The sequence below is a fragment of the Oncorhynchus gorbuscha genome, linkage group LG11, assembly GCF_021184085.1.
Source record: "Oncorhynchus gorbuscha isolate QuinsamMale2020 ecotype Even-year linkage group LG11, OgorEven_v1.0, whole genome shotgun sequence".
Taxonomy (NCBI): domain Eukaryota; kingdom Metazoa; phylum Chordata; class Actinopteri; order Salmoniformes; family Salmonidae; genus Oncorhynchus; species Oncorhynchus gorbuscha.
The window spans coordinates 43,442,320-43,464,677 of record NC_060183.1 but is presented as its reverse complement, the minus strand read 5'-3'; the positions used below and the strand labels follow the sequence as shown (position 1 = coordinate 43,464,677).

Sequence of the window (22,358 nt, the reverse complement as noted above, 5' to 3'; positions counted from 1 at the left end):
TTTTGACTGGGCTGAGCTGTACAGTGGTTGGATGAACGCAGTGCCCTTATTTGGGTGTAGGGCCTGATCAGAGCCTGGAGGTACTGAGGTGCCTAAGCTCCGTGGCAAGCACCATGGTCTTGTAGCGGATGTTCAACTGGAAGCCAGTTATGTTTACATAAAACCAATGTATGGATTTGATTGACTATTACAGATGTAGGATCTTAATTTGATCCAGTTTGCTACAGCAGGAAAATAATGTTGCAGCAACAGGAAATATAAATTGTTATGTGGATTTTAATTAATGGACATTTTTGTAGGGGTTGGTACATTTTTCATATGGGAAAATCAAGTCGGACATTTTTAAGTGGAAATTTCAAATGTCAGAAGCCTTTTTAAATCTCAAATATACTAAATGTTTTACATGTCGTGTATTGCAGGAAATGTGTCCTGCAACAGGGTGATCAAATTAAAATCCTACATCTGTATGGCTTTGGTTTAAAGATCACGTTTATATTATATTGTGCCTTTTTATTTCACAGTATACTGCAGTTCAGGGTGGCTTCACACAGTCAATGTTATCCTTTGTATAATTAACACAATCCAGGCATTACACTGATCTGATTTCTAATATTGTGGTCTTAATTAGGATGCCTATGTGATGTCTAGTCCTTTTCCCCTCATTACTTCGGATCATAGACTGTTTAACTGTAGGCTCTTCAATTACCATAGACGTGCACTAAATCAGTCAGAACAATTAATATCACAACTGAATATCTTCTTCTCACACCACTGACACTGAGATGTCATGTTTTTATTTATTTTTCAAATTCACCCTAGCGGCGACCTCAACCGATTGATATTCCTGACATGCGCATTACAAACTGCAATCTGACCACATAATCGGGAGAGAACGACAGCGCAGCAGAACCGCAATGGGAAGGCGGGTGATTTTATCAAATTGATCATAAATCGCTGACAAGATGTCCGACGCGAGTAGAAAACCCCAATCGATACGCATCTGTACTTATTGACGTGGACACGATACACACAGAGCCTGCAGAACAACCAAAAGTAAATACTTTTCCCAAGGGGACGAAGTTTGTTGTGTCGAAGGAAATATAATAGCCCGGTAAAGCAGGGAGAGACTGCGGAAAACTGCCAGAGCGGGGGGACAGTCAGAATACAAACCCACCCACCCAGTCAGCCATGGAAGAGTTTGGGTCAGCGTTGGAGAAGAATGTGGCCGATTTAACGGTTATGGACGTGTATGACATAGCCGCGGTGGTGGGCCAGGAGTTTGAGCGGATCATTGATCAGTATGGATGCGAGGCTCTGTCCAGGCTCATGCCAAAAGTGGTGCGGGTGCTGGAGATCCTGGAGGTGATGGTCAGTAGGAACAGCATCAGCCCGGAGACAGAGGAGTTGAGGCTGGAACTGGACAAACTACGACTGGACCGGATGGACCGGCTGGAGAAAGAGAAGAAACACAAGAAGGTCATAATTAGTTTATACATGATAAGATTAATAATATGCCAAGTTGTAACCAAACATCATTGATAACAGTAGGCCAAATAATGTTTGGTGAAGATATGACAATAATGGTAACAAACATAGAAAAGTTTGAGAAGACAACTAATTTGTCATGCCATCATGAAAAGAATGCAATGAGATTATCTTAACAATAACTTTGGAAAGTGTACTAAGCATTTAGAAAATCTAACTGATATGCCCAAATAAAATTGGTCTCTGACGTGAATGACACTTCACTGACTGAGGATATTGTTACAATTAGGCCTACCTCTTTGTATCGCTGCTATGTCGCAGAAAATCACTTAGGATGTTTTGGGGATAGAAATATGCTCATACAAAATATATAGGGTCACAACACAAGTGTTCACTTGACTAGTGCATTACTGTGCATAGTAGGTCTATAACGCGTTTACACGAAGGCATATCTCTCTACCCTAATCATGTCCTTCTGCGACAGTCAGAGTAGGTGCACTAAAAATAAAAATGTCGTTGCTGGTCTCATGACAGTGACATGGTGGGAGTTAAACTGGCCTGTCATTGGTTGACTGAGATGTGTCTCCTGACTCAAATAAAGTGTGTCACGACATGAATGTTACTTAGACAAGAGAGCCATGTTTATTACATCAAATCAAATTGTATTAGTCACATGCGCACAATGCTTACTTACGAGCCCCTAACCAACAATGCAGTTTACAAAAATACAGATAACAATAAGAAATAAAAGTAACAAATAATTAAAGAGCAGCAGTAAAATAACAATAGCGAGACTATATACATGGGGGTACCAGTACAGAGTCGATGTGCGGGGGCACCGGTTAGTTGAGGTAACATGTACATGTAGGTAGAGTTATTGCCCCTGGAAATGCTTAGGATGATATGTTTAAACTTAAACTTCAAATAAATGCTTTGGAAATGTTCAGTAGAAGGTTAAGTAGGCCAGAAAAAAATGTGGGTTCCTTAAGCGTTCTTTGGGAAGGGTGATAGTTCTATGTGGAACCATACTAACCCAAATAACCTGTTGAGCCCTTCAATGGTTCTTAGCAGTTCAAAAAAGGGTTATTTCCTCTTTTATTGATAATTAAAATGTAGTGACTGTGGCTCGTTCGAATATTTTGGCGAGAATGTCATTCCAGTTGATCTAATCTGTTGTGTTACGCGATTGTAGCACATGGGGATGTGTGAAACTAACTAAGCGCTTCAGCACTCAGGGGTCCCCGTCTGTGAGCTCGTGTGACCTATGACTTTGCGGCTGAGGCGTTGTTACTCCTAGACGTTTCCACTTCACAATAACATCACTTACAGTTGACCGGGGCAGCTCTAGCAGGGCATACATTTCATGAACTGACTTGTTGGAAAGGTGGCACCCTATAACTTTGAAAGTCACTGAGCTCTTCAGTAAGTCCATTCTACTGCCAATGTTTGTCTATGGAGATTGCACTGCTGTGCGTTCGATTTCATACACCTGTCAGCAACGCGTGTGATTGGAATAGCCGAATCCACTCATTTGAAGGGGTGTCCATATACTGCTGTATATAGGGTGTATATGTGACCATGGCCAGTGACAGTATCTTGTGAAAGACACACGTATGGCCTTGTGTCAATTAAGAACAGTTGACAAATAAGTCAGTAGTTCTCAATTCTTTCCTCAGGGACCCCCAGCCATTCCAGAGCTAGCACACCTGATTCAACTTGTTAATTAACACAATAATAACATCAAAGGCATTTTTACAATTTAACATGGCTATTAACCAAGAATGAAAAACCCTGGATGGTTCTACAAGGATCCTTTGAGATTTAGAAAGATTCTTTATAGAACCATTCTCCATAAAGGTTCTTTAAAGAACCATTTATAAGGGTTCAATATAGCCCCAAAAAGGGTTGTAAGCATAGCGGAACCCTATATTGGTGCTATATAGAGGTTTTTGTAATGGTTATTTATAGGACCTTAGGAAAGGGTTCTTTACAGCACCATACAGATTCCATTTAGAACCTTATGAGCACAGTTCTTTATAGAACCTTCAAAGGTTCCATATAGCAGCAAAAAGGGTTCTGCTATGGTTATAAGCCAATTAACCCTTATTTGGAACTATATAGAACCATTTGATTTTAGTGTGTAGGCTATGCAAACAACAGTAAAGCTGACAGTAAAGCCAGAGTATAGTCTATGAGACCAACTATCTTTAAACGTCACGAGGATGAAGACATTCATTGACAGACAGGAGAAAGCCACTGTAAAAGTTCAGGTTGACAACAAAACGGATGCCTTTTGTATAGCCTACCAATGCACATGTTGTAGGAAAAAAGGTGCCATCTAGAACCTAAAAGGGTTATTCGGCTGTCCCTATATAGGATAACCCTTTGAAGAACCCTTTTTGGTTCTGTGGAAAGGGTTCTACATGGAACCCAAAGGGTTCTACCTGGAACCAAAAAGGGTTCTCCTATGGGGACAGCCGAAGAACCCTTTTGGAACCCTTTTTTCTGAGTGTGATTACTCAAACAAATCATGGCTCAGTGGTATGTCTGTGGCCACGTCCTAATATTAGCCCAAATGGCTTCTTTTCCTTGTGTGCTTTCAAACCATTGATCAGAGAGGGCTGAATTGGTTAAAGTAATATGGTGGAAACACCACATTTTAAGGATGTGTTTGTGGTGGGGCTGTGAGCAGGCATGAATGGAGAGGAGAGGAGTCTGTGTTTGGAGTGTGTGCGTGCAGACAAGATGTATGGAGTGTGTGTTTGTTAACTGTGTGTGTGTGTGTGTGTGTGTGTGTGTGTGTGTGTGTGTGTGTGTGTGTGTGTGTGTGTGTGTGTGTGTGTGTGTGTGTGTGTGTGTGTGTGTGTGTGTGTGTGTGCGTGCGTAGGAGCTGGAGCTGGTAGAAGATGTATGGAGAGGGGAGGCCCAGGACCTGTTGTCTCAGATCGCTCAGCTTCAGGAAGAGAACAAAACACTCCTTACGAACATGTCCATCAAAGACCCCATGAGTGAAGAGGACCTGCAGAGGCACGAAGGTACTAAACCCTGAATCCTAAACCCTTTACTCTACACCCTAAAGTCTAAACCCATACATGCACACAATGACGATATTACTTAATTGCCTCTTTTAAAGAATGTTGGTTACAAATACATATACACTGTATACACACACACTCTCTCTCTCTCTCTCTCTCTCTCTCTCTCTCTCTCTCTCTCTCTCTCTCTCTCTCTCTCTCTCTCTCTCTCTCTCTCTCTCTCTCTCTCTCTCTCTCTCTCTCTCTCTCTCTCTCTCTCTCTCTCTCACACACACACACACACACACACACACACACACACACACACACACACACACACACACACACACACACACACACACACACACACACACACACACACACACACACACACACACACACACACACACACACACACACACACACACACACACACACACACACACACACAAAGGAGGCCTTCTCTGTGTTTGAGGCTGAGCCAGGCTCATCACTGCATGAGTGGCTCTGTCGTGATGTCACAGAGGGGCTACAGTCCAACTGCACACAGACACACATGAGAATGAGCACAGAGACAGACCACCCTCAGTGTTTCGTACACCTGCTAGACTAGGGATAGACATTTGACATTTTTGACTGTTTAGGACTGTCATGTTTAGAACAAAAGGCCTGCACCAGAAAACAAATATTTGCGCATTTATCTGTATGCCAACAGTGCGAAACAATGTCTCATTTTTATCATAGCCATTACCGATAACCAATCCTAAATGCTAAATTGCCCCATATACTTACATTGCACACCTTGACATTTTCAACATTTTATTGTGTAACAGCCTGAATTTATTGTGTAACAGTGTAACAGCCTGAATTTAAAATGAATTAAATTGAGATGTTTTTATGTCACTGGCCTACATACAATACCCCATAATTTCAAAGTGGAATTGTGTTTTTCAATTGTTTTAAACAAATTAATAAAATGTTTATTACAAGTGAAAAGCTGAAATGTCTATAAGTCAATAAGTATTCAAACCTTTTGTTATGGCAAGCCTAAATCAATTCAGGAGCAAAAATGTGCCTAACATGTTACGTATTAAGTTGTATGGGCTCACTCTGTGTGCAATAATAGTGTTTAACATGATTTTTGAATAACTACCTCATCTCTGTACCCCACACATAGAATTATCTGTAAGGTCCCTCAGTCGAGCAGTGAATATCAAACACAGATTCAACCGCAAAGACGAGTGTGGTTTTCCAATGATTCGCAAAGAAGGGCCTATTGGTAGATGGGTCCCCCCAAAAAACAGACATCCCTTTGAGCATGGTATATTAATTACACTTTGGATGGTGTATCAATTAGAGGTCGACCGATTAATCGGAATGGCCGATTAATTACGGCCGATTTCAAGTTTTCATAACAATCGAAATCGGTATTTTTGGACACAGATTTTGCCTTTTTAAAATATTTTTTTTACACCTTTATTTAATCTTTATTTAACTAGGCAAGCCAGTTAAGAACATGTTCTTATTTTCAATGACGGCCTAGGAACGGTGGGTTAACTGCCTCGACCAAGGGCAGAACGACAGATTTTCACCTTGTCAGCTCTGGGGATCCAATCTTGCAAACTTACAGTTAACTAGTCCAACGCAATAACAACCTGCCTCTCTCTCGTTGCACTCCAAAAGGAGACTGCCTGTTACGCGAATGCAGTAAGCCAAGGTAAATTGCTAGCTAGCATTAAACTTATCTTATAAAAAACAATCAATTAATCATAATCACTATTTGGTTGATGATATTACTAGATATTATCTAGCGTGTCATGCGTTGCGTAAAATCTGACTGAGCATACAAGCATACAAGTATCTAAGTATCTGACTGAGCGGAGGTCGGCAGAAGCAGGCGCGTAAACATTCATTCAAACAACACTTTTGTGTGTTTTGCCAGCAGCTCTTCGTTGTGTGTCATGCATTGCGCTGTTTATAACTTCAAGCATATCAACTCCCGAGATGAGACTGGTGTAATTGAAGTGAAAGGTAGTCAAAGGTTCATGAAATACAAATGGTATAGAGAGAAATAGTCCTGTAATTCATATAACTACAACCTAAAACTTCTTACCTGGGAATATTGAACACTCATGTTGAAAGGAACCACCAGATTTCATATGTTCTCATGTTCTGAGCAAGGAACTTAAACGTTAGCTTTCTTACATGGCAAATATTGCACTTTTACTTTCTTCTCCAACACTTTGTTTTTGCATTTTTTAAACCAAATTGAACATGTTTCATTATTTATTTGAGGCTAAATTGATTCTACTTATGTATTATATTAAGTTAAAATAAGTGTTCATTCAGTATTGTTGTAATTGTCATTATTACAAATAAGAAATGTAAAAATCGTCAGATTAATATGTATCTGCTTTTTTGGTCTTCCAATAATCGGTATCGGCGTTGAAAAATCACAATCGGTCCACCTTTAGTATCAATACACTCAGTCACTACAAAGATACAGGCATCCTTCCTAAATCATTTGCCAGAGAGGAAGGAAACCGCTCGGGGATTTCACCATGAGGCCAATGGTGACTTTAAAACACTTACAGAGTTTAATGGCTGTGATAGGAGAAAACTGAGGATGGATCAACAACATTGTAGTACTTAGCTAATTGACAGAGTGAACAGAAGGAAGTCTGTACAGAATAAACATATCCCAAAACATGCAGCCTGTTTGCAACAAGGCACTAAAGTAATACTGCAAAAATGTTGCCCTGCATACAACGTGTTATGTTTGGAGCAAACACAACACATTACTGAGTACCACTCTCCATATTTTCAAGCACAGTGGTGGCTGCATCATGTTATGGGTATGCTTGTAATCATTAAGGATTGGGGAGTTTTTCAGGATAAAACAATAAATGGAATGGAGGCAAAAATGCACAGGCAAAATCCTGGAGGAAAACCTGGTTCAGTCTGATTTCCACAAGACACTGGGAGATGTATTCACCTTTCAACAGAACAATAACCTAAAACACAAGGCCAAATCTACACTCAAGTTGCTTACTAAGAAGACAGTGAATGTTCCTGAATGGCCGGATTACAGTTTTCACTTAAATATACTTGAAAATATATGGCAAGATCTGAAAATAGATGTCTAGCAATGATCAACAACCAGTTTAACAGAGCTTGAAGACATTTGAGAAGAATAATGGGTAAATGTTACACAATTCAGGTGTGGAAAGCTCTTAGAGACTTACCCAGAAAACCTCACAGCTGTAATTGCTCACAAAGTTGCATCTACAAAGTATTAACTCGGGTGTGAATACTTATGTAAATGAGATATTTGGGTATTTCATTTTTGATAATATTGGCAAAGATTTTCACTTTGTCATTATGGCACATTGCGTGTAGATGTTTGAGAGACAAAAATACCATTGGAATTGCTGTAACACAACAAAATGTGGAATAAGTCAATGTGTATGAATACTTTCTGAGGGCACTCAGTCAATAAAAAAAGTACCATTTAAGATGAATTTATTGAACCCATAATATCAACTGGTTATATTAGCCTATATTGTGGAACACAGTGGCAGCGTAGCCCAGTGGTGAAAGTGGTGTACTAGTAACCAAAAGGTTACAAGATCGAATCCCCGAGCTGACAAGGTAAAAATCTGTCGTTCTGCCCCTGAACAAGGCAGTTCAGGGGCAGCCCACTGTTCCTAGGCCGTAATTGAAAATAAGAATTTGGTCTTAACTGACTTGCCTAGTTAAATAAAGGTAAAAAAAGAATACAGTCTTTAAAAAAGTAGTTTACTCAGCAGTGGCACTTGCTTGTCGAAGCCGATGACTGTGCAATGGCAAAGCCTTGTTTTGTTAATTTAGCAGACAAGCCACTTATTTCCCAAGCCCTTATCACAGTCAAGACACACCTATTTTATAGTATTAAAAAAACATGATGTAATATAACAGAATTAAATATAACAAAATCTTTTTCCGAATGAAAAGAGTTGCCAGTGCAAAGTGCTGATGATTGTGATGTTTTACTGACACATACACCGGATAGGTGCAGTGAAATGTGTTTTACAGGGTCACCCATAGTGATGCGCATTTCGGGTCTGGAACAGTTATTCTCAAGGAGGGACAATTTGAAAGGGGGTTCAATTTGGCACGTTTGATAGACATTTTTCAGGGTTACAAAACAAAATTGGTGTTTTTTCTCTCTCGATATAGACGTTAGATTTAGTTTATTCTGCCTGTCCACATTGAACCCTGCATGGTGATGAATTAAAGCCATGACATCTATTTGGTCAGTAGGCCTATAGGCTTAATGATTTTGATAAAAAAAAATGTTATTTTTCTTGATAATTTTTTCGGCGTGGAACCTGTCTATGTTTAGGGGGGTTATAGCCTAGGGCCTAGGCTAACCAATTCTAAAGCCTGTTAAGGATACCCCCCCACTTTGTGCAATTTCCGCCTGAAGACATACCCTATTCTAACAGCTTGTAGCTCAGGCCCAGAAGCAAGGATATGCATATTCTTGTTACCATTTGATTAAAAACACTCTGAAGTTTGTGTAAATGTGAATTGAATGTAGGAGAATATAACACAATAGATCTGGTAGAAGAAAATACAAGGAGATAAACAGGCGTTTTTCAGTTATTTTATTGTTGTAGCATCTTTAAAATCAACTAGAACATCAACATATTCAGTTATGATACTCTGGATACTTTTACATGAGAGAATAACCAGGCAACAGTATTTCCCCAAAGTTTCAGACAGATGCCTCTAGGAATGAGTGAGGTACATGCCATTGGGTATGTAGTCACCCAGGTGTCCCTCACAAGTTTCCCAAATGTACCCAAGTGGCCGAATTGGTACATGGGTACATTGCTGAAAATAACTATATACAAAATTAAAAAATAATATTCACACATACCCGGAAACATATATTTTGGAAAATTGAAGAAAAAAATTAAGATTTCCAAAATGTTTCGGTCAGGCTATAGAAATGGATTATATGAACAAAACAACCCTTTATTGTTTCGTGGTGACCTTTACTGTTGACAAAAGAAGAAGATATTCAAAGGTAATTGATGAATTTTAGTGCAATTTTTGACTTTTGTGAAAATGTACTTTGCTGTAACTTACCCAATGTGTTGTCTACTGATCAGTAAGCAGATTGCATGGATTTTTTTTTTAAATCTGACATGGTGACTGGATTAGCAAGAGGTTTAGCTTTCCTTTGGTGTGCTGCATTTCTGATTTAATTGAAGTTAAATATTTTTGATAATTACATATTAGGCAATTTATGTAGAAACGTTCCCAACTGGGAACGGGTTTCCCCAACAGGCTAAATGGCACTCGCAATTTGCAAAGTAGCCTATGCGGAAAATAGACAGGACGCAATTATTCCAAAACTGCAGCTCGTTGTTGGAACACGTATTTCTCTACATCAATCAAAAACTCAATTTTGATTTTGTGTTTCCCATCAGTTACAGGGCCTTCGGAAAGTGTTCACACCCCTTGGCTTTTTCCAAATTTTGCTGTGTTTACAACTCTGTATTGTCAAAGTGTAAGGAAAAATAAATCATGAAAAATAAAACACTAATGTACTGTATCTTGATTAGATAAGTATTCAACCCCCTGAGTAAATGCATGTTAGAATGACCTTTGGCAGCGATTACAGCTGTGAGTCTTTCTGGGTAAGCCTCGAAGAGCTTTCCACACCTGGATTGTGCAACATTTACCCTTAATTATTTTCAAAATTCTTCAAGCTCTGTCAAATTGGTTGTTGACCATTGCTAGACAACCATTTTTAGGTCTAGCCACAGATTTTCAAGCAGATTTAAGTCAAGACCGTAACCCGGCCACTTAGGAACATTCACTGTTTTCTTAGTAAGCAACTCCAGTGTAGATTTGGCGCTGTGTTTTAGGTTGTTGTATTGCTGAAAGGTGAATTCATCTCCCGGTGTCTGGTGGAAAGCAGACTGAACCAGGCTTTCCTCTAGGATTTTGCCTGTGTTTAGCTCCATTCTGTTTCTTTTATTATCCTGAAATTATTGGATTTTTTTTATTGGATTTGCCCCAGACATTACACTTTCTGTTCAGGACAAAAACTTATTTGCTTTGCTACATTTTCTGCAGTATTATTTTAGTGCATTGTTGCAAACAGGCAGCATGTTTTTGGAATATTTTATTCTGTACAGGATTCCTTCTTTTCACTCTGTCAATTAGGTTAATATTGTGGAGTAACTACATTGTTGTTGATCCATCCAGTTCTCCTAACACAGCCATTAAACTCTGTAACTGTTTTAAAGTCACCTTTGGCCTCATTGTGAAATCCCTGAGTGGTTTCCTTCCTCTCTGGCAACTGAGTTAGGAAGGACACCTGTATCTTTGTAGTGACTGGGTGTATTGATACACCACCCAAATTGTAACTAATAACTTCACCATGCTCAAAGGGTTCCTTTCTTTGCGAGGCATTGGAAAACCTCCCTGGTCTTTGTGGTTGAATCTGTGTTTGAAATGCACTGCTCGACTGAGGGACCTTGCAGGTAATTGTATGTGTGGGGTACAGAGATGAAGTAGTCATTAAAAAATTATGTTAAACACTATTATTTCACACAGAGTTAGTGTCAGGATTTGGCCAGGGTTGTTCCGGTTTTTGGTCACTAGATGCCCCCATTGTGCCTTTTGACCTTTTGTTTTCCCTTGATCCCCATTATTATTTGCACCTGTGCCTCGTTTCCCCTGATTGTATTTAAACCCTTTGTTTTACTCAGTTCTGTGCTCTGTGTTTGTATGTTAGCACCCAGCCCTAGTACTCTGTGAACTCTTGTAGATCCCGGTGGACTCTCTTGTGGAATTCTGGTTTTTTTTTTTGTTCTTGTTTGTTTGTTTTTTGAGTATCTTTTAAGGCTTTTTGTGCTATTCCTTTCACCTTGTGGATTTACCTTTTTGTCTTGGAGGATTACCTTAGTTCTTGTGGAATTCCTTTTGAGGTTGTGGAGTTACATGTTTTCCTGAAGAACTTCACTTTTTACTTCATTAAATACACCGTCTCAAGTACTGCTGTGTCTGCCTCATCTTCTGGGTTCTGCTGACTATTCGTGGCTCAGTTGGTTAAGTGACTGTTTCTCACTCCGGAGACCCGGGTTCGTAACCGGGTCCTGACAGTTAGTCCATGCCACTTATGTGACTTGTTAAGCAAATGTTTACTCCTGAACTTATTTGGGCTTGCCATAACAAAGGGGTTGAATAGTTATTGACTCAAGACATTTCAGCTTCTCATTTGTAATTCATTTTTTATAGAAAAACATAATTCCACTGACATTATTTGGTATTGTGGGTAGGCCATTGACCAAAAATCTTGATTTAATTCATTTTTAATTCAGGCTGTAACACCACAAAATGTGGAAAAAGTCAAATAGTGTGCGTACTTTCTGAAGGCCCTGTAGAGTTTTATAGGCAATTAATTGTGTAGGCCTTACGGGATTTTGTGTGCACTCTCAGCACGCGTGTGTAAGAGAGAACAGTTGGACACAATTGAGTGAATAAGATACGGAGGGGATAGGGAATTTAGGGAGAACTGTGGGATGCTTGGCTTGGTTTCTTTTTCGTTGTACCCCGACAAATGCACTAGTACAAATGGAACACTAGAGTCAAAGCAAATTAACGTTGTCTTCAAGACAACATTTTTTGGGAGGATACATTTCACTTGCCCATTCGGGCAGCCACATTCCACCAAATACCTTTACAGTATTTGAAAAAAGTAGATCTTTGGTTAAAGATCGAGTTTTGACGTTCGTTCGAGTACTTGAGTCGATTACTCGTGCCCATCCCTATGCTAGACACACACACAGACACACACTACATAATCACACATCACGCACACATACGTCCCCACTAAGTCCCCTCTCCACCAGCTCAGTCCTGACTGAGGTTTTAAAGTCTGACTTCCTCCATTGCTGATATTCAGGGCTGTGCGTCAGCCATGGGTACGCCGTTTCTGTGTCAGAGATATCAAGTACGTATGTGTGCCTGTTTGCTATTTTAAACCTCGCTAGTCGGGCTTACAGACAGGAACTCGGTTGCTGTGCTCATAATCACTTGATTTATTCTCTAGTGCAGTACAAAAGGTGTACAAATAATACACATACTCACACAGAGTATTCATGTTGTTCTAAGCTGGATCCTTTTTCCTGTGTCTTGGCTGCCTAGTATTTATAGTGTTCATCCATACTGAGTTAACCGTCTCTGCTCTGCCATGTTTTCTCTGCTGCGTTGCCAGGTATGTCGGAGCGGGAGCGCCAGGTGATGAAGAAGCTGAAGGAGGTGGTGGACAAGCAGAGAGACGAGATCCGAGCCAAAGACCGCGAGCTCACGCTCAAGAACGAGGACGTTGAGGCAGTAAGGGCAGCAGGATGGGTGCTTGCTTGGGGGTAGAACATGTCCCTTTGCACAGACCTAAGATCAGCTGACCCTTCCCCAATCCCAACCTTAACCATTAGGAGGTAGAACACAAAACTGACCTTAGATCAGTGTCAAGGGGAGACTGGGTTAGGGGTCAGGGACTGCTTGTAGACTATGGGGGGGATTTGTTTATTTATTAAAGTGTATTGATTTGATGGATCAATGACCTGACCCTCTGTTTCCCTCTGTCACATCCCCCTGTACTTCTTCCCTCTCTGGGCCCCACGTTCCTCTCTATTCCGCCTGTCCCCTAACTCTCTCTCCGACTCACTCTACCACCATCTCTTCTTGTTTCTACCCCCCTCTTTACTTCCACCCATCCGTCCATCTCCCTCTCCGCACCTCCCTTCCCCTCCATCCCTCAATATCTCTAGCTCCAGCAGCAGCAGTCTCGTCTGATGAAGATCAACCATGACCTGCGCCACAAGATCTCCGTGGTGGAAGCTCAGGGGAAAGCCCTCATCGAACAGAAGGTTCGGCGCCTTAGGATGTGTAATACATATTTTCTTACCCACAGTATTTGAAAAACAAAATAGTTCAGAAGTACTTCAACAATGTATACTGAACAAGAATATAAGTTCAACAATTTCAACAAGTTCATATAAGGAAATCAGTCAACTGAAATAACGTGCTCGCCCGCGTCAATGAGCGTCTGCGTAGCCAGGCGCTAAAATAGAACTTGGTTATATTTTTGACGCTTGATGAGCTGCAAGTCCCTCCTCTCCCATTTCCTCATTGGTTTTTAGGAGCATATACCCACGTGGGTGATTGAAAGATGAACTGAGGTGCACACTCCAGTCCAGTTGGTGGTGGTAGTGCACCTTAAAGTTGGTTGCCAACCGCCATATAAAGTCCGAAGAAGAAGACTGAAGGTGGACAGATTACTAAAAACTAACTTTTACTCTTTTATCTGTGGATTAATTGTCAGAGTAGAGGACCTTGTGCAATTCAGGTAAAATAACAAACCAATGTCTATATCCTAGGACAAATAACCTAGCAACAGCAAGCTATCTAGCTAAATTGCCTTGAATGTTTCATGTGCTTCACCTTTCCCCAAATTTATATAGTTGGTTCAGAGTTTGTTTTGATATTTCAATCTTTGTGTCCACATGTGAGTGTTGGCACACGCGGACGCGCGCGCTTGTCCGGTCTAGTCAGCAAGTTAGGCCCTAATCTATGGATTTCACATAACTGGGAAGGGGCGCAGCCATGAGTGGGCCTGGGAGAGCATAGGTGTAACGGCCGTTGGTGGAAGAAGGTGAGGACCAAGGTGCAGCGTGGTACGTGTTCGGCATTTTATAAATATAACTGAACACTAAATAACAAAGTAACAAAAGGCACAACCAAAACTGCTCCGTCAGGTGCAACACACGCTAAACAGAAAATAACTACCCACAAAACCCATGTCGGCAAGAGCTACCTAAGTATGGTTCTCAATCAGAGACAACGACAGACAGCATACCCGGCCAAAAACAAAGAAATACAAAAACGTAGAAAAAAGAACATAGAACGCCCACCCTAGTCACAACCTGGCCTAACCAAAATAGAGAATAAAAAGCCTCTCTATGGCCAGGGCGTGACAATAGGAGCCATCCCCAACCACTGGGGAGCCAGGCCCAGCCAATCAGAATGATTTTTTTTCACACCAAAAGGCTTTATTACAGACAGAAATACTCCTCAGTTTCATCAGCTGTCCAGGTGGCTGTTCTCAGACGATCTCACAGGTGAAGAAGGCGGAAGTGGAGGGCTGGCGTGGTTACACATGGTCTGCGGTTGTGAGACCGGTTGGACATACTGCCAAATGCTCTAAAATGACGTTGGAGGCGGCTTATGGTCAAGAAATGAACAATCAGTTCTCATGCAACAGCTCTGGTGGACATTCCTGCAGTCAGCATGCCAATTGCACGATCTGTGCATTTTAGAGTGGCCTTTTATTGTCCCCATTACAAGATGCACCTGTGTAATCAGCTTCTTGATATGTCACACCAGTCAGGTGGATGGATTATCTTGACAAAGGAGAAAGGCTCACTAACAGGGATGTAAACATATTTGTGCACAAAATTTGAGAGAAATAAGCTTTTTGTGCGTCTGGAAAATTTCTGGTATCTTTTATTTCAGCTCATTTAACATGGAACCAACACTTTACATGGCCTTTATATTTTTGTTCAGTATATTATTATATTTGTATCTTAAGGTGGAACTGGAGGCGGGAGCTCAGGCACGGGTACAGGAAATGGGAGCACTTCGGCAGGAAGTAACACGTTTAAGGGAGCGCCTGCAAGGAGACACGCCTCAGGGTTTAGAGGAGCCTCCTCCCCAGCCCCCCTCCCCCGCACAGGTAATAACATTCTCCCCAGTACCCCTCCGCAACACAGGTAATAACAACACCTCCCCAGCCCCCTCCCCCGCACAGGTAATAACAACACCTCCCCAGCCCCCTCCCCCGCACAGGTAATAACAACACCTCCCCAGCCCCCTCCCCCGCACAGGTAATAACAACACCTCCCCAGCCCCCTCCCCCGCACAGGTAATAACAACACCTGCTCAGGTTGGTAGAACCAGCCAGGCACACTGGCAGCTACACAGTTAAGGCTCACCTGCACAGGTAACTACACAGTTATTACAGGGAGAGTTGCCCCCAGCAGCCCTATGTGCTTCATTATAACCCTGGCGGCCCCTGGCAGAGTATTATCTTTTCTTTTCACATCTATGAGATAATCTTTGCAGCCTGAGTCAGTTTATAGCAGTCTGACTGACAGCCTGTAGAGCTGCAGTCTCTGCCTCCTTGGAAAACATGACCTGGCTATCATATGAGGGGTGGGAAGTGGAGGTGGAGGGAAGGGGGGCAGGACAGAAATAGCCCCCCCTCTCTACCCCTCCACAGCCAGCTAGCCAGCCAACCAGCATGCAAGCCAGAGACATGTAGACAGAGACAGAAAGGCAGCCAGACAATTCAGGACAGCTAAAAGTGACCTGGCAATGACCTTTGTAGTCACATGCACACCAAACTGGTTTACTGGTAGCCGAATGAAAAACAGATTTTTTCACAGACTTCATACAGAAAGTGGAACACATATCACCCACAATACTCTGCAGTACCATTTATGTTGTCACTTTTCTTTTACAATGACTAACCCTTGATAAAGGTACAATACAAAAAACATCTCCCCCCTCACAGCCTGGTAGCCCCTACTCCTCAGAGGTGGGGGCTCAGGGTGTGGGCTGGCCAGAACCAGACAGACACTACCACCCTGAGCTGATGTTGGGGGGGGTACGATCCGGCCCCGCGCCTCCCGTCCCTGGATGACGATGATGAGGATGTAGAGGAAGAGGCAGTGTTGCTATGGGTAACACCGTTGTGCTAGCTAGCTAGCCGCCCCCAGAATGGTGTGTTTGCCGTGACCTCTAACCTTTGCACCACACACTGTCCCCTTAAACAGTGTCCTATTGACGCTGCTATCGCTAGAGCACAGAGTTGAGATGCTGCCTCATTCACCTGTACGCGTGTGGGATTGTGAAGTTTGATTGCATTTCAAGGGCTGTTTTTGATTCAGCCAACCTTGAGGCAGTGATCCCTTTTCCCTAACTTTACCACATGGGTGTGTGTTTGAGAGGAAGAGGAAGAGTGAGGTTTTGTGTACTCATACGGTATGTGTTGGAGTATGCGCACAGTCGGCGTGTGTGTCGGGGTGTGTTATAAACGTGCACAGTGTGTATGTGGGAGTGTGTGTGTGTGTGCTCCTGCCTGCAGTTCTACTGTGTGTGTGCACCCTAACTGTTGATTTTGACGGCACAAAGCATGTGTGAGTCTTGTATCCCTGTGCCAACTATGTCAGACTGTGTGTGCGTGTGAGAACCCACTGTCCCTACACTCACTGGGGCAGACCGTACCACTGCAGCTGTCACCTCTAAACATAGACTGCTCTGACGCCCCTGTAACAGCACATGGACTAGTCCCTGCAACACACGCAATAGCAGAGTATGTAGTTTGTACCAACGGGACCTCGGAACACAAGCTCAGCCTGTAACGATTATAGCATGACTGTCCTTGGTGCCTCTTTTTTCACACGCCATTTGCTACAGAGTGGCTTAAGACTGTTGGTTGCATGCAGTGAGTTAGTCTGAAGTATCTCAACCTGAGGTGCACTTCTGGCTGTAGGGAATGAAGGAAGGGAGGAGAGAAGGGTGCATTTCTTAAGTATTGGAACAGGGCCCAGTGTCTGACCTACAGTTCTCTTCCTGTGCCACTAGGAGGCGATGTGTGATGAGGACACACCTGCTCTGTTCCAACACTTTACCAAGGTATCCCTCCTTCCTGCCTGTCCTCTATTCCTTCCTTTCCTTTCTTCCTTCGTCCCATGGTGTAATGTGGCTGTACCTCACTAGGAGGCGCTATGTGATGAGGAGGGGGGAGGCCTGGACCAGAAGGATCCCAACAGGCCCCGGTTCACACTGCAGGAGCTGAGAGACGTTCTGCACGAGAGAAACGAGCTCAAGGCCAAAGTGTTCATGCTGCAGGAGGAGATCGCCTACTACAAAAGGCAGCCCTATTTATTTTCACCATACAAACAGAACATGTTTTTTTTTAAATCAGATGAGATTAACACAAGTTGTCAGGTTAAACTTAAGAAGTTAAAAGTTAACCGTATTGGAGTCAACAATATTGACAATGATGATGGTGGAGTGATGACTGTTCTTCCTCTCTCTCTTCAGTGAAGAGGCGGAGGATGAGACCGGCCCCCCTACTCCTTCCCCTTCTCCCGAACAACTGAGGGCGCGGCCCCGACCCAACGCACAGCCCGAGTCAGGAATCAAACGCCTGTACGTACCACAAATCCGCAGATACGCTGGATTCTGATCTACACCAAACTGGGTGTAGCAACGTATCTCACAGCAGAAGGAAATAAATCAAATGGGCTGGGTTTGATGTGGTCCCTCTCTTCCCTCTATCTCTATCTGTGTGTGTGTGTGTGTGTGTGTGTGTGTGTGTGTGTGTGTGTGTGTGTGTGTGTGTGTGTGTGTGTGTGTGTGTGTGTGTGTGTGTGTGTGTGTGTGTGTGTGTGTGTGTGTGTGTGTGTGACAGGATCTTCACAGCCATAATGCCGATGGTGGCAGCTGGGTTGATTTCAGATGACCCCACTTTACAGCCAATCAGACATCTCATATCCCTTGTACGACTCCCCGTTATTGGTTGGCCTCTGTGTCACTCACTGTCTTAGCTAACACCTTCTTCCCCTGTATGTCATATTGGTGGGGCCAGGAGTTATTCCTGACTTTGTGATCTGACCAGTAAAAACTCTGGGCCCTGGTTATCACACCTGCATGGACCCTCTCATCCGTTGTAGATGTTTATATTCTGATTGGCTGACTGTGGGGCTATCTAAATCACTGTCCAGTGGAAAGATGATTTGAATGATCAAATCAGCCAGTCAGAATAGGGTGTGTATTCACTTCCTGTCCCATTAACAGATGTTTTTATAACTATTGCTTTTCCTCTGCTTCTGTTGCTTTGTGCATATAACTCTAACCATGATGCACTTTGTCTCATCTCAGAACTCACTGTGTAGAAATGCATCTCAGTATTTGAACAGTTATAACCACAGAACTCTAAAGTCATGAGAGACTAAAGAATATGTCTGGAGGACATACGGCAACAATGACGCTGGGTAGTGAAGTCCACTTTTTTTGTCTCTCTTTTCTCTGTACTTTTCCATCCTCGCTTCCTCTTCTCTCTCAGGTTTAGCTTCTTCTCTCGCGACAAGAGGCGGAACTCCCAGCGGAATGCACAGTTTGAAGACAGCTTCAGCTCGTGGGCGGGAAAGGATGAGGTGTACACCGAACAGGCCCAGGAGGCTTTGCAGCACATATAGGGCACGTTCCTCTGACCGGGCATTGTTGACGCCTGCCAGATCTTACAACGCAAGGATAGGTATTTTAAGTATCAGCTAACCACATCACATGTTATAGCAATCTGTCAGGCGATTAAATAGTCAATGACGTGGCACGCAACCATTGGTTGATGCGTGCAACGTCTTACCAGGAGAACGTGACGTTGTAATTGGACAGCGCTATATGATGAGGTCACTCAGAACCATCTCACTGTAATGCCCCGCCCATGCCCACCATGTGAGCTGCAGCAGCACTTAAGGGACAGTTCGAAATTTTACTGGGGTGGGGAGTTGGTCCAAAATAGGGGAGGGTTGTCAAACATATTTTTTTGCTTTGGGGAGGGTTGTGTGATTTTTTTATATTGGGCACAGGGGAGGGTGGTGTATTTTTTCCCTGGTTTACATTCCCCATTTAGCAGGTTTTACTATATAATGTCTTCCATATAGTCACATTTCCACATCTGTTTGCTTGCACCTCCCCTATCAAGGTGTTTTAGTACTTCCCTTATGCACTACACTTTTCTGCATGATTACTATACAGTCGACTCTATCCTGCCCTCTATACATAGTGACAATAGTAGATCTGCAATAAGTTAACTAGCAATCATACCACATAATATCTGCACCGATTTTCAATATAAATCCACAAGAACAAAAACGAATAGCTGATAGGCAGTAGAGACGCCAGGGTCATCATTGGGCATGAAAGAACAGTCAAGACATGATATATGCAGCTCAAAAAGCTCTCCTATTCATCTTGTTTAGACCAAACACATTTGATCTACTATATAACTGATTCCCCTCTTCACAGTTGTAAAAATAGTCAAACGTTTAATAAAATAGTGACGAATTTAATTCAAATGAATCGATTCTTTTAAATGATTATTTTTTACTAACTGAGCGATGTGCTTCGCCAGGTCGCAGTTGTAAATGAGAACTTGTTCTCAACTGGCCTACCTGGTTAAATAAAGGTTAAATAAAAAAATTGTACAGTAGTAGTTGGGGTTAAATTGTGGTGAATCGAATCATGAGAATCAAAATAATAATATGAGAATCGCAAATAGTAGAAGGAAACAATTTAGCTGTAGCCTTCCTTTCGAATTGTGTCGATGCAAAACTCTTTGTTGATACTTTAAGTCGATTTGGACATTCAATTTATGGGATGTTGTAACTCAAAAGATGCTAGTAGTCAGCCTGAATTACACACTTCTAATGGGAAGACTAGAAAATCCGCGGTGCATGCTGAAACAGTCATTTACAATGCTGAAACAGTCATTTACAACGTTTCCCCCGCAAACCTTCCAATTAAATGTTGACTGCAAAAGTAGGCCTACCTGGGCAGAATGATATCATGAAGATTGGTATCAATCGGGTGCACATTTGTTCTGCATACTCTGCCATCACATGTGCAGTACAGAAACCTGACAGGAACCCTTCTTGTCTAACACAAATGGACTGTGAGTGAAACTTAGCGGGGACATTCTTTCAATGGTGTTCTCCAACACCTGAAACCAATATAGTGGATTAGGGGGGTACCCTGCCTGGGACTCAAACCCTGGTCCCTGTGACTGTCATTCCAAACCCATTATACTGTCACAATCCTCGCTGTATGAGCCATGATACAATTAATACCAAGTGAGTTAACCCTATTGGCACGATGCATAGGGTGTTTGCCTTTGACGCCAGTGACCGGGTTTCACTTCCTTGTCCTGTTGTTTGCTACATTCGTGTCAAAATTGGGAATACAAAGAGGCTAAAATCTCTTTTTTTGTATTAATGAATACAACTTTATTTTAAATTTTTAATATGAATATAATTTTTATTCGCTGTCTCGCATCAAATTAATCCATTATTCAGTTAATTACATGTGTATGGCCTTGGGGACAATACATGATCCTACCAAGACACCACAATGCAATGATTTTAAGGTCTACAAAGGCACAGTACAAGGACAGTCTGGCTGTGTTTTTACTTCTGATACTGATGCGCTGTCTGTTGCAGATCATCATTTTTCCCAGCAGGCCCACTTATTCGGGAAAGCTTAAAGCGCGTTATTCCTCGAACCTAACGCTTCATTATAGGCTAAATATTTGTCATTTCAACTTTTAAAACGTATTACATGTTATATGTGGCATAACCACAACCAGTCAACAATGTTTTAATCTGATTAGTTTACTTCGAAAGTCTCCTGTAGGCTACCTGCGCACGTTCATCCACTCCGCTCTAATATAATTCCAGCATCCAAACTGCAACGGACATTCAATCTGTTACAAAACCACAAAAAGGTTTCATGACATTCGGAGATTGTCAAGCCAAGCGATCGACACTGAGTAGGAAGGGGTGTATTTTCAGTTTGTCAAGATTTACATACTCTATTTGATTTTGGTGTTGAAAACGCAATCCATGATAAAACGCTCAAAGTCAGCAAACGGTATGCAGTTATTTGTTGCTTATTGGTTGTGTGTGGTACATTGGCAAGGACACGTTTTAGTCTAACATGTGTTGCATATATTTGATATAATTAGAAATATAGCATCAAAATGTTGAAAATCGGATTTCCCCCTAGCTGATCATTGTCTGCAGCCGCCTCTGATCGTAGTGTAATGAGTCAGGCAGGGAGAAGAGTGAGCTTGTGAACCCTCAACCCTCTGGCCATAGCCCTGCGTGGCATCGACTGTGCCACAAAACATGCTGAATTGGTCAAGTCGATATCCATGTTTATAAACACAGGGTTGCTATGGTGGTAATCATTTTTGAGTACATTTTCTGTGTGTGGGGGGGTTGCAAATACATTTTGAACTGTCCCTAAAAGCAACGTAATGATCAGCTTACTTCACAGTACAGCTGAGTACAGCACATCAGCTCCAAGTGATAGAGTAATTCAGTGGTTAGTGTGCAGTAGCGCTGCATGGGTAAAATCACTGCAGAAGCCAAGACAGATTTTTCCCCCATACTACAATCTATGCATTGTGATAATTGCGTTGTTTGCTATACCCTTTTTTCATGTGCCTTGCGACCGTGATATATAGGCCTAAAGGCCGAGACAATAAGAAGATACAGTGGCAGAATAAATTCAACCACACCTTCGTTTCATCACAAAACCGGAGAGCAACCTCTGTCCAGTGAAGTCCACAAAGCATATCGCACATAACAAACCGTTATATGACCTATAGCATGGTCAAGCAAGTTAATGTTTTCTGACAGTGTCGGACCACTAAACAACTATTGATTTAGAACCACGGAGAGTTGCCGCAAGTCGCAAAGAAAACAGGGGCTGCCTCCACTATTCCAGCAACATTACTGTGCCTGCTGCAGTATAGTGATTTTATGACATTGCTGCTTCTAGGACAGAGAGAGTTGAAGGTGAAAGGGAACAGATTCCGTTTGACTTCTGGAAGAGAAAAAAACCTCCCTAAAGCCTTTATTTATCCAAAAGTGAAACCCAGGAGAATTGACAGATGCACAGAGCGGTTCCCTTTATGTTAGAACTGACAGAGACAGTAGGTGTAAG

General features: G+C 42.2%; 1 protein-coding gene across 3 annotated transcripts; it reads left to right on the top strand.

Moving 5' to 3' along the window:
* Positions 1–880: 880 nt before the first annotated feature.
* Positions 881–21,622, top strand: LOC124048682 (RILP-like protein 1). Of its 3 annotated transcripts, XM_046369699.1 has the most exons (10): positions 881–1,476; positions 4,373–4,520; positions 12,778–12,896; positions 13,334–13,432; positions 15,154–15,297; positions 17,211–17,261; positions 17,346–17,500; positions 17,673–17,780; positions 18,043–18,130; positions 18,697–18,835. In XM_046369699.1, the coding sequence occupies exons 1-10, from the start codon at positions 1,189–1,191 to the stop codon at positions 18,700–18,702; spliced, it is 1,206 nt and encodes a 401-aa protein (XP_046225655.1). In that variant the 5' UTR covers positions 881–1,188; the 3' UTR covers positions 18,703–18,835. The 3 variants fall into 3 exon arrangements, with proteins under 3 accessions (XP_046225655.1, XP_046225654.1, XP_046225656.1); XM_046369698.1 differs by lacking the exon at positions 18,043–18,130 and having other exon boundaries at positions 18,697–21,622; XM_046369700.1 differs by lacking the exons at positions 17,211–17,261; positions 18,043–18,130 and having other exon boundaries at positions 18,697–21,622.
* The last annotated feature ends 736 nt before the right edge of the window (positions 21,623–22,358 follow it).